Source organism: Stomoxys calcitrans, chromosome 4 (assembly GCF_963082655.1).
Source record: "Stomoxys calcitrans chromosome 4, idStoCalc2.1, whole genome shotgun sequence".
NCBI classification, from domain to species: Eukaryota; Metazoa; Arthropoda; class Insecta; order Diptera; family Muscidae; genus Stomoxys; species Stomoxys calcitrans.
In genome coordinates, this window is record NC_081555.1 from 180,206,162 (window position 1) to 180,219,640 (window position 13,479).

General features: G+C 35.6%; 1 protein-coding gene and 1 long non-coding RNA gene across 7 annotated transcripts in view; one reads left to right on the plus strand and one right to left on the minus strand.

Moving 5' to 3' along the window:
- Positions 1-13,479, plus strand: part of LOC106087549 (blood vessel epicardial substance) — a 75,683-nt gene that overhangs the window by 57,616 nt on the left and 4,588 nt on the right. For 3 of the 6 annotated variants that reach the window (XM_059366255.1, XM_059366256.1, XM_059366257.1), the window contains exons 3-6: positions 4,306-4,463; positions 4,547-4,649; positions 4,723-4,872; positions 6,396-6,531. In XM_059366255.1, coding sequence (XP_059222238.1) covers positions 4,306-4,463; positions 4,547-4,649; positions 4,723-4,872; positions 6,396-6,531 — 547 coding nt within the window. Of the gene's footprint in view, positions 1-4,305; positions 4,464-4,546; positions 4,650-4,722; positions 4,873-6,395; positions 6,532-6,905; positions 7,970-13,479 lie in introns of those variants that run through there. The other 3 variants (XM_059366253.1, XM_059366254.1, XR_009397914.1) reach the window with 2 other exon arrangements.
- On the minus strand, positions 8,903-9,703 carry LOC131996646 (uncharacterized). The gene is made up of 2 exons (XR_009397915.1): positions 9,264-9,703; positions 8,903-9,180 (listed from the first exon to the last, which is right to left on the minus strand). It is a non-coding gene; the product is annotated as an uncharacterized LOC131996646 (long non-coding RNA).

Genomic DNA, 13,479 nt, shown 5'->3' on the forward strand with positions numbered 1-13,479 from the left:
GTAAACCAAACTCCCAATTTGACAACTTGAGTGCACGGAGTGTTTTGTTGTGATTTCCAACATCCATGGTAAATATTGTCCAAATCATTTCATAACATGTTATAGCTCCCAGGTAAAACGATCTCCCAAATAATCTTCTGCATTCCCTAAAACTTCTTAAATGTTGTGCGTCAAGTACACATACATATGTCCATCAACTAAGTTTATTTGGTGAAATTTTTAGTAGAATCCATGGTGATGGGTTAGCAAGATTCGGCCCGGCCGAACTTAGCAAAGTTTTTACTTGTTTGTACTTCCTTTGTGAATTTTAGAAATAATTGAAAATGATTTTTTTATTTTTAAATACTTTGTGTTTGTAAAAATCTCTTCAAGACGGCGTAGAAATAGAAAGAATTTTGGGCGATTTAGTTTTCTTGTCTAATTTATGTCAGTTGGACTTTGTAAAGGAAACGCTTGCCATTTTAATTATTTATTTGGAAAGGAAAACGCTTTTGTTGTTGTCTTCTCAGTTTAAACAACATTTTGGAATCGAGTAAAAAAGGCAACACAAATCGATGGTGTTGAATTTGAATTACCTGCTTCGATTTTGTTTGCCATATTTTATTAAATAAAAGACGACAGCAAAACGTTCTTGAATTCAAATTAGTTTCATTGAATTGAGTATGCAATTAAACAAATTTTGCCATTAAATTTTCTTAAAATTATTAATGCGTTTATTTCAAATTAGTTTTCAATATTTGGTGTCATATCTGCATTTAAATGGAATGTTTTAATCTAAACCCCCTCATAAGGCTTTAATAGCAATTTTTTTTTTTGGAAATGAAAGCAACAAGTCGTACTTCACGCTACACCACGGAGATTCCAAATATTCTTTACTTTTTAAGTTCCATATACCTTTCGGGTTGTAATGGGTTGAACTATATACATTAGAGTGTCCCATTTTTAGTTAATTTTGTTATCACCAAAAGCTCATGTTGAAGCCCCTGTGTCTAGTTTAATAATTTTAGCTGGACTTATATTAAAATTCGATTCCCTTTCGACCCCAATAAGCAAATTAAAGAATGTTATGCCGATCAGTTAAGGATAATCCATGACGATGCGACGTCCAAAGTTAGATGTGGTACTTTTCAAAGGATTCAATTGCGAATTTAGGCCCTAGCATTAAATTCGTAAACAAAATACACATTAACACACATATGGTATTTATGGTCAAAACATGAACTCCACCCTGGGCCACTGTTGTAGCTGTGGAGCAGTGTACGGTTCGACTCACAATTTTTTCCTGATTCGGTTAACCCATGTCCGTCTGTGCCAATGACAAAGGAAATGCTCCAACGTGTCATCAACTATCCCCACATGCCCTACACATGCTATGACTTGCCGCACTTATTTTATATAAGTGAGCTCGTAGACCTATGTGTCCCTTTATGATAATAATAGTTATACTGACCTCCTTCCTACTTCCTTTCATTAATAGTCTCGTCTTCTCACAATTGGGATCCCCCCATAGGATTTTCGCCATCCTACCGACCGTTTCGCTGTTCCAAAATGTTGCATGCGCATTCGTCACCCACTCCCTTAACTCAGACTCCGTTGACCCGAAAGGCTTCGAATTAACCAAGTTTATTGACCACAGTCCTCTGGCCTTCACCACCAAATCGTCTGTTTTTTCATTTGCCCTTACTCCGTTATGGCCCGGCACCCCAACGATGCAGATTTTACCATCCTCAGAGAAGGCGTTAATCTTCTTCCTCCTACACTGCAAGACTGTTCGTGACCTTACCGTCCTGGTTGTTATTGCCCTTATGGCAATTTTACTGTCGGTAAAGATGTTCACACTCGACGTCCTCGCGTTAGCACCATACCACCTCACGCATTCCGTGATCGACCGAATCTCCGCCTGCAGGACCGTATTATGGACAGGCAGATAAAACAGATCTCAGTCCCTGGATTCTCAATGTAGACCTCCAGGTCCACTTTGTCCTCTAGCTTTGATCCATTCGTGTAACATGATCTTCCAGATGGCAATACTAGGGTTCCGTCAATCCAAGACTGTGCCGATGGCATCAGTGCCTCGCACTCAACTTCAAGGTTCATCTCAGGTATCCGATCGGAAACTTCTTCCCTTCCTTCCAGGTTTTCTATTATCGCCTCGATTATACCGCGATGGTATGAGCAGCTCCCATTCTCAATCCATTCTCCCATCGCCTTAAGTCTCATAGCTGCAGTGGCTGCCTCACACATAATCTGTATGTCAATTGGTTGGATATCTAGAATAGTCTCCAGTGCCCTAGTGCGCGTTTGTCCCCATCGCTCCGCCTATGCCAAGACAACATGTTCTCTGGTTGTATGGTCTTTATGTTGCACTTTTTCTCCATAGCAGTCTACCAAACTACTAAAGCGTAAGTAAGTATTGGTCTAATCACGCTCCTGACTATCCTCGGATTCAGGCCCCATTTCGAGCCTACGGCCCGTCTACATAGTGTCCAACATCAACATCCTGAATGTGACACTTCCAATTCAGTTTCCTGTCCAAGGTCACAACTAAGTATTTGGCCTTGACAGACATCGAAATCGTCTTATTGAGGAAACGTGGTGCGTTAAATTGGCCCACCTTCGTCAAATTTTTCCACATATCACTTTTTTATCCCATTGACAAACGCTATGAATTTGGCAAGATTAAGACGTAGTACCCATATATGTTAATCTATTGTCCGATTTTCACTTACAAGGTCGTATTAACTGAAATTCTCAACTGATTTGTAGGAAATTTGGTATGGAACCTTTAATTAGCCCCCAAGAAATTTAATAATACCCAAACAATTTTTTGGAGTTTATTTCATTTCCTTTTTTGCGAATTATTTCATAACGAAATAATATCCAAAAAATATAGCCGAAATAAACCTCAAGATGAAATATTCCCCATATTACTCATGGGGTTTATTTAATTTTTTTTGCGTTGGAGTTTATATCATTAGGGGTCGGGGCTCTTAATTTTTCCTTCACATTATTTATATGGGTGGGGAGGCTTTTTTTCATCTTTTTTTCATCTTTTCTAATTTTATAAGCAGGGTATGGGCGGTCATAACGGCCAAGATTAATTTTGGGTCCTATGATCGTTGGACGTTATGACAGCTCGCCGAAAGTTCGTGATCTAGCTGAGGTCAAAAGCACTGCAAAAAGTTCTGCACATCGAAAAATTTGATGATAAGAAAGCTGTGCACAAGATGAGTGCCGTTTTGCTCAATCCACCCAGTCCCATGGCAGCCGGTTGTACGTACCGGATTGACCCGAGGGAGTCCTTCATCGGCAAGGGCTGCCACCTCATGGTACAACACACTGCTTATACAATAGCAATCAATCAACCATTCCGAATGAAATTTTGACAAAATTTCCTCTTCCTCTAAAAATTAAATTTTAATAAAATTTCTATAGAAATGAAATTTTAACAAAATTTCTATAGAAATGAAATTTTAGCGAAATTTCTATAGAAATGAAATTTTGACAAATTTTCCATAGAAATGAAATTTTGATAAAATTTCTATAGAAATGAAATTTTGACAGAATTACCCATGGAAATGAAATTTTGACAAAATTTCCTATAGAAATGAAAATTTGCCAAATTTTCTATAGAAATAAAATTTTGACAAAATTTTTATAGAAATGAAATTTTGACAAAATTTCCATAGAAATGAAATTTTGATAAAATTTTTATAGAAATGAAATTTTGATAAAACTTTTATAGAAATGAAATTTTGACAAATTTTCCATAGAAATGAAATTTTGACAAAATTTTCTATAGAAATGAAATTTTGGCAAAATTTCCTATAGGAATGAAATTTTCACTAAATTTCCTACAGAAATGAAATTTTCACTAAATTTCCTACAGAAATGAAATTTTGACAAAATTTCCTATAGAAATTAAATTTTGACAAAATTTCCTACAGAAATGAAATTTTGACAAAATTTCCTATAGAAATGAAATAGTGACAAAATTTCCTATAGAAATGAAATACTGACAAAATTTCCTATAGAAATGAAATTTTGACAGAATTACCCATGGAAATGAAATTTTTACAAAATTTCCTATAGAAATGAAATTTTGACAAAATTTCCTATTGAATTAAAATTAAACGTTTAAAGGAATTTCAGAGCAGATTACGAATGGAGTAAACAAACGAAATGAAGTACATAGGTGAGGGAAAGACCCATGTCCCCAAAGTGCATTAAAATCATTAAATTCATTACACTCTATGTTGAATATTTCTCGCTATCTCACAGAACTTCTTCGTTTGTTCTTTACAGGTCTACGAAGCGCTTTTTAAGCCGTTGCATGTTTCCAGACATCAGTTCAAGAAAGTTTTAAATTGTATGAAGGTTATACGAGCTTTAAAGTACCAGGAGGTGTATGCACAGGAAAAGGTGACAAAAGTCGATAGTTTGTCACTTGTTCTGTCGGGGAAGTAAGTAAAAAAAAAAAAAAAAAATGCAAATATTATTGAGTATAAGTAAATCTCTTCCCTACTACTCTCGTTTTCATTTTTAGGTTAGTGGTGTCACAAAACCAAAGAGCACTCCATATAGTATTTCCACATCAGTTCCTAGATTCGCCAGAATGGTTTGGTGTGTCGACAGATGACTATTTTCAGGTGACTATAAACAGCTTACTATACATATTTATGTTTTTAATTTGTTTTAAACTTTTTTGTTTTTATCAAAAAGGTCTCTATTATGGCTATGGAGGAATCACGTGTTTTAATATGGCATCGGGACAAATTAAAACTGTCTATTATGTCCGAACCATTTTTACAAACTGTTTTTGATCACATACTAGGAAGGGATGTGGTGAAAAAACTCATGCAAGTAACACAGGCAAGTAACAAAGTTATGATGAAAAAATAATGAATAAGAAAAGTCTGGTTAACTCTCATATTCGGCATTGAAAGAAACGAAAAAGTATAAATCCCATATATACAATATATATATTGAGTTGCCCAAAAAGTAATTGCGGATTTTTTAAAAGAAAGTAAATGTATTTTTAATAAAACTTAGAATGAACTTTCAAATCAAATCAAATATATTTTTTTTTACACTTTTTTCTAAAGCAAGCTAAAAGTAATAGCTGATAACTGACAGAAGAAAGAATGCAATTACAGAGTCACAAGCTGTGAAAAAATTTGTCAACGCCGACTATATGAAAAATCCGCAATTACTTTTTGGGCAACCCAATATATAAAGGGAGATTTTTGTTTTTCAAAAACAAAACACATACAATTCAGAAAAATGTATGAAATCTTTATTTAAAACGATGGTACGGTCCATATAATTTAACTTAATGTTTGAAGATTTCATGCAAATGTTGACCACCGTGACTGCGCCTCAAATGGTCCATCTGCTTAGTCCAATTTTGACATACTCATTCCAACATCTCACGAATAAATGCTTCAATGTTGTCTTCCGATGCGTCAATTGGAGCGGGCTTGTCTGTATAGACATGAACTTTAAAATAGTACCACAAAAAATAGTCTAAAGGCGCAAAATTGCACGATCTAGACGGCAAATTGACCGGTGAAATAAAATGTTCACCGATCTCGGTTCTCAATAAGTCCATTGTTGAAACTATCATGCAAATCAAGCTCTTGTATTTTAGGCAAAAAAAAGACGTATGGGTATCATCTCACGATAGCGCCTACCATTCACAGGTACATTACGATTCGCATCATCTTTGAAGAAGTACGGTCCAATGATGCCACCAACCCATAAATCGCACTTAACTGTTTTTCTCGATGCATTGGTAGCTCTTGCTTCTGCTTCTGGCTGTTCTTTACGCCAAAATCCGCAATTCTGCTTATTTACGTACCCTTTGAGCCAAAAATGAGCTTCGGGGCTCAATAGAAGTAGCGCGCGATGATTTTTCTTAACAGAGCACGCATTTTAATAACAAAATTCAATAATTTTCAAGCGTTGTTCGTTTGTAAGACGATTCATGGTAAAATTATAGACCAAACTTTAGATGTTTGACAGTGAAACAAACACGAATCGTACCAATCCCATGGCAGCCGGTTGAACGTACCGGATTGACCCGATGGAGTAATTCATCGGCAAGGGCTGCCGCATCTGTGTACTGCTACGACAACAACGAAATGTTGCCAAAAAGATAACAACTAAAAAATCACCCTTTATATTCGAGTATATTAAATATATTACAATAAAATATGACCAATGGTAAACTGTTCGATATAAACATAGGGCATCAAAAAGCTCTCTGCATCGAGCTCTATCGTTGGCCAAAGCCTACAAAAAAACAAATATTCACAAAATTTTCTAATCTCGATATAAGTGACCTAAAGTATAAAAATTTGTGCAAGTTCATAACTATACATTTTTTTTACCAGGTTAGCGAGTCAATTGCCAGCAATGGATTTCTGCCTTCAGGTAGCTATGATGATGCAGAAGACAAACCAATGCTGATACTAAAGAAGAGCGCTGAAGGTCACAGTTTAACAGCTTTAATAAATCGACAATTACAAGGTAAATACAATTCGAAAACGTCGTATGTGGCAATGACTGACAACAGAGTAGCATATACTTGTATAGAGCATTTCATACATTCATATAACTCTTTTTGTTTTTTGTTATTTCAATAAAATTCATTGGCTTTTAGTGCTTGGTATCAAAGTTCATTAATTTAGTTTTTTTCTAAATATTTATAAAACGACAACATAACTTTCGATTATTTTAGTATTATTATTCTTTATTTGTGTATGTTTGTTGCATGCATAAGTTTAGTTATAATTTAGACAATACCAAATTTTGTGTTGTTCAGTTTGTAACCAAAAACCAAAAAAAAAGAAAAAAAACATTTATTTTGATTGTACTATTTTTGTGTTTGAATTCTATTTTAGAGGAGCATGTGCCTCTTTTGGGCCGTACATACACTACCAAACCCCCCTTTCAGTTGTTAAAGCCTATTACAGACCTAATGAGCGACAACGACGACAAATCCTGCTCAGCTGAATATCCCTCCACTTCAGACATACCAAATATGATTATTATGAAGTAATTGCAATATGTACTCGCAAATGTTTGTATGTATGTACATCTCAAACCAATCAACCAACCAACCAACCACAACCAGCCAGTCTTTTATCGAAAACACTTTAACAATCTTTTATAGAAACTGTGTATAGTTAATATATGTACGTTAGCCTTAGTGTAATGTAACTGCAGACAAACCAAATAACCAAATAAGAATGTATGACATTATAAAAACTACTACTACTAATTAATAACAACATGTTATTGCCGCCTGCCCTGGGGCTATATGAATGCCAAAGCGCATCTTTTACACGTGCGCCCAGAGGTCGATGATGCCATTGAAAATCGGGGCCCTACCTTTTGCCAAATGTGAAATTGTAAGGCTCTTATTCTCTTCTTCTTCTACCTAAACTAGACATTGTGTATTTGTATATATCTACACATTTGAAATGAAGCTATAATTTTCATTGTTTTTGTAAATATTCACATTCAACAATCACAAACCACCATAGTTGCTCCACCGGTAAAAATGGATGAAGCCAGTTTTATGCTTTAAATAGTCCCATCAGGGCTATCCTTTAGTTAGTTAATCGATACCTAATATGTTTAGTTTAAATTAAAACATAAAATCGAAAATTTTGTAAAAAAAAACTGCTGCTAGAAGCCTAAAATAACAAAAAAATAACACTACCAGAAGCTGTTTGCAATGGATAAAAAAAATCTAAAGTGTTTACGATTTCTCTTGCTCAAATGATAGCTTACACTAACTAGTTTAATACCCTAATACGCTTTTGAGTTTTTGTATATATTTAATACTACATACATACATATTCCTTACAAAATCGAGTAGGAAGCATTACAATTGTAAAATGTTTCTCTCGCCGCTTAACATTTTTAATAAACGTTCATATTTAGTTAATGAACAAAAGAATTGCAACGTGTATCTAATTGGATTCGTTCATAAGGAAAATAGTTTATGCTGAAAATCTGCTTATGAAAGCTTATGGTGATTTCTATACTGAAACAAATTTTACACCAATGTTTACACTTACCCCTGTTATGCGGGACAACATTTTCGCCCCAACCCTCTCATAGCGTTACACCTTTTGCATTTTCAATCGAACATGTTCATATGTCCCTATGTAGTCATTTCAACCAAATAATACGGTAAACACCGCATCCTAGTCTGCGGATGAAGAGCTTTCTAGCAATGCATCTAATATGTCGTTGGCTAAATAAAACGCGTTCACTTTTTCCCTTTTATATATTTGACTTCAATATTTTGCGGCTTTTTTACTAGCATTCAACAAATTTTGCTTCTTCTTCTTCTGTTGAAACAAAATTTGTTTGAATGATAGCCGCGGTTTTAAGTGCAACATTTTCCACCGTAGAGTTTGGCACGGTGTAAGAAATGCAAATTTTTTCCACTCTCTGTAGGCAACTATGGCCTACAGAGAGTAACCAAATAATATGGTAAACATTGCATCCTCGTCTGCGGATGAAGAGCTTTCTAGCAATGCATCTAATATGCCGTTAGCTAAATAAAACGCATTCACTTTTTCCATTTTATATATTTGATTTTAATATTTTGCCGCTTTTTTTCTAGAATTCAAAAAATTTTGCTACTTCTTCTTCCTTTCAAACAAAATTTGTTTGAATGATAGCCGCGGTTTAAGTGCGACATTTTCCACTGTAGAGTTTGGAACGGTGTAAGAAATGCACCATTTTTCCACTTGCACTTTTTCCACAGGCCATAGTTGCCTACAGAGAATGACCAAATAATACGGTAAACATCGCATCCTCGTCTGCGGATGAAGAGCTTTCTAGCAATGCATCTAATATGCCGTTAGCTAAATAAAACGCATTCACTTTTTCCATTTTATTCTTCTTCTTCTGTTCAAATAAAATATGTTTGAATGATAGCCGCGATTTTAAGTGCGACATTTTCCACCTTGGCACGGTGTAACAAATGCAAAATTTTTTCCACTCTCTGTAGCCAACCATGGCGAAACAATTAAAGGTGTTCTCATTTGTACAACAACCATAAATCATATGGACCAATCCGCCATCTTGTCATCAAGCTGATCGACGTTTTGCCAACACACATACGAAGAATTTTGTGTGCGTCTGTGTTGGCATGTGCTGATATGAGCAGAGAATAGCGAGAAAGAAGATAATAACAAAGAGAATGCAAACAAAAATCTGACATCTTAACATCGTCATACCTGGCCGGCTGTTAACAGTGGTTCGCGTGAGACCACCTTATTAAATGCGCCTAGGCGGGCAACACCATTACAAACGAACGTAGTACCCGGTATTAGGGTTACATTTTTCTGGACAAACGAACACAAAAATTTCGATTTCAATTCAACATGTCGAAAAAATGTACTTTTTTGCACAATCCCATTCCCATTTCTTACTTCAAGTGGTTCAAACCGTTAATAGAATAGCATATCATATCATTTAAAGTATTTGACGGACTAACAGGATCTCAATTTCTTCTCTGCCACGAGGGTTTCCACGAAATTAGTCAAACCTGTGTAGCAGGGACGTAGCCGTAAGAAAAAAATTAAAATAAATTAATTCCAAACACAAAATTTTAGTAAAACTTTTTAAAATGACAAAATTTTATATACAATATATAATATTCTACAGAGAAAAAATTTTAATCAGACCAGGGCCATTATTTTTTTTTATTACAAAATTTTAATGAAATTTTCTAAAGACAAAATTTCAGCGTAATATTTTTAAATACAAAACTTCATAATAATTTATCCTGCAATGGAATCTCAATAAGATTTTAAGCCCAAAAAAAATAAGCGCAAACAGACAAACCAAACGAAAGGCACATCGCATGTGATGTAGGTCACAGCCTATACACAAAACAGCGAAGAACAAAAGAGTTGTGCAAAAGGTGCTATTGGCATCTTTGGATAAGTTGGACTTTAATAAGGGAAGTAAGATTTGATTTGTTATACCCTCCACCATAGGATGGGTGTATACTAATTTCGTCATTCTGTTTGTAACTCTTCGAAATATTCCTCTGAGACCCCACAAAGTATATATATTCTTGATCGTCATGGCGTTTAAAGTCGATCTATCAATATCCGTCCGTCTGTCTGTTGAAAGCACGCTAACTTTCGAAGGAGTAAAGATTGCTGCTTGAAATTTTAAACGAATACTTCTTATTAGTGTAGGTCGGTTGGCATTTTAAATGGGCCATATCGGTCCATGTTTTGATAAAGCTGCCCTATAAACCGATCTTGGACCTTGACTTCTTCAGTCGGTAGAGGGCGCAATTCTTATCCGATTTGGCTGAAATTTTGCATGAGGTGTTTTGTTGTAATTTCCAACAACTGTGTTAACTGTGGTCTAAATCGGTTCATAACCTAATATAGATGTCATATAAACAGATCTGGGGTCTTGACTTCTTCAGCCTCTATACGACGCAATTCTAATCCGATTTGGAATTTTGCATGAGGTGTTTTGTTATGACTTCCAACAACAATGCTAAGTACGGTTCAAATCGGTCCATAACCTGATATAGCTGCCATATAAACCGATCTTGAATCTTGACTTCTTGCGCCACTAAAGAGGGCAATTCTTATCCGATTTGGCTTAAATTTTATACAACGACTTCCCTCATGAACTTCAACATACGTGTCCATTATGATCTGCAATTTTTATTCGAAATGGCTGAAATTTTACACAACGACTTCCAATATTGTCTCAAACATTCAGTTCGATTATGGTTCAAATCGGACGATATCTTGATATTTAAGCTCGAATATCATAGCAATTCGTTCCTTTTTATCATAGGTTTGCCTAAAAAAGAGATACCGCGAAAAGAACTCGACCAATTCGATCCAAGGTGGAGGGTATATAAGATTCGGCTCGGCCGAACTTAGCACGCTTTTACTTGTTTTGTATTGGGCTTGTGAAACAAGTCGTCTAAAAGAACCCTGTTCAAATTCAGATGTATACTTTACAATCTACTCCATTTGGGATGGGTGTGAAGCACCATGATCCAAATCTTTTTAAACGAAAACATTTTCCTAAAAATTTTTTTTTGACAATTTTCAATAAATATTTTTTCAGACAAAATTTTGATCTCGATTCCCTTGTTTAAATTTGGATGAAATTTCATATATTCATAATTTAGACCATTTATATTGACGTAGTAATTTATTTCTAAATTTAGATCTAATTAGAATGGCATAAAACACAATTTTCAAAAAAAAAAAAATAAATAAGTAACAGCCGCTCTTCTGCGCGCCAGACCAACTCCTTAATAAAAAGAAGATCCCTTATTTTTGGGTTTAATGTTGAATTGGACAGCACCCAATGATATGTTGGTTCATGGGCTAATTTGCAATGTGCAACATGCACTTGTAAGCAAATGTGAAAAGGGAAAACTGAGTTTGAGTGCCAGGTCTTACTGCTCCAATTAAAAATGGGGAAAGCATTTTGCATGTAAAGCAAATTTTGCCAATGAACATTCCACTAAGAAACAGGGGGAAACTTCTCACATATCAATGAGTGCAGTCCGATTCTTGTTTGGTCTCAATGATTAGGGGCCTCCATTTTATAGCCGAGACCGAAGGGCGTGCCACAGTGCGACGCCCCTTTGGAGAGAAGTTTTACATGGCATAGTACCTCACAAATGTTGCCAGCATTAGGAGGGGAAATACACCGCTGAAAATTTTTTCTGATGGTCTCGCCAGGATTCGAACCCAGGCGTTCTGCGTCATAGGCGGACATGCTTCATATATTCATAATTTAGACCATTTATATTGACGTAGTAATTTTTTTCTAAATTTTGATTTAGTTAGAATGGCATAAAACACAATTTTCAAAAAAAAATTAAGTAACTTTACCAATTCCACAGTAACAGAATAATTTTAGCAATTTTCGATTTTGATAAAATGTGGGGTGGACCAAGTGCCTTAAAAAATTAAGAAGAAGTTATTGTTGTAGCAGTGTGTTGTGTTATTCTTTCTTTCGACAATATGGTTCTGCTTAATATCCAGATCCAGGAACTCTACGACTAAGGTGGCGGTCGTTGTCCAAGGATCAATTCTACCCGATAACTATTTACCGCATTTAATACCGTGTCTGCATGATCTAGAGATTCTCTTTTGTAGCGCTGAACCTCTCGCTGTAGATCAAGAATATGATTCGATAACAGCCCCGAAGGTATTGATTAAGGCGCTATTACACGGCATGTAGATGTCTTATGACATTTCACTAATCGAAAAAAAATAACATGTGCTATTTTGAAAAGTGATTTTCATATGTTAGTTTCGTTTGTATCACACGACATGTAGACCTCAACATGTGCTAAATTTGACATGTCATAACACAAATACATGCCATGTAATAGAGCCTTTAGACAACATGTAGTTATACCTTCACACGGGTAGAACCTTTGTCTCCTGATTGAGGTGCTACACTGAGAAGAGCCCGTCGAAGTTCGAAAAGCGGCTCTCTGACATATATGAATATTATTCCATTGCATGTCACCAAGGTAGAGATATCACACTGGCGCTATATAACTTAACACAAGACGGTCAATTGCTTTGTACAGGGTTCACAAGGTTTCTTTGTCCGCACTCCATGTGCTGCCGGCAAGTGACTTGAGAACCTTGATTCTATTTTGCTTACTGAACTTCGGGATCAAAAGCTAGATTTCTATTTGTTTTATTAGACTAAAAATCCGGAGTGGCTGAATATTTGGAATATCTTGCAGCGAAATAATCGGCAAGATCGCTGAGCTAGATGTATAACCTATCGCAGATGCCATGATCGTACAATCGTCCGCATATGATACATCAGGTACTTTAAGAGTGGTCAAAGACTGGTTGAGGACATCTGTAGGATATTCCACTTCACGTAAATCCAGATGCTTCGGCATCAGTTTTAAGATTTCGGCGGGGCCCGGCGCCTAGGTTGACTTGGCGCCACGAATGACATTCGTAACTTAGTCCACAGTAAATTGTGATGGCTGTCCGTTGGCTCGAAGACCACGGGTAAGACGGATGGCTCTCCTCTTAACCTTGCCACTCTATTATGTGAAAAAATTCTATAGTTTGATTTTTATGTACGTATGTTATGTAAATGTTGTTAAAAAAAATTAGGTTTGTTTTTATTTTGCAAATCGTATTAATTAAGACAAACAAAACATGTAAATATATGAAGCGAATCACGTGAATATGCAATATTAGGAATACATTCAGTCCAAAAAAAGCAACCCTTGTACATTTTCCCACTGTAATGGCTGCTAATTTGCCTTTATGAAAAAAGTCATTTAATAGCAATGGAAGACTTTTTCAAAGTAAACATTTGAAATGCTTAAATATACAGAAGAGAGGTTTGCAGGTAGCAAACCTGAGAAAGAATTCATTAGCGCGCCACTATTGTCGATACCAAATTGTGTTAATG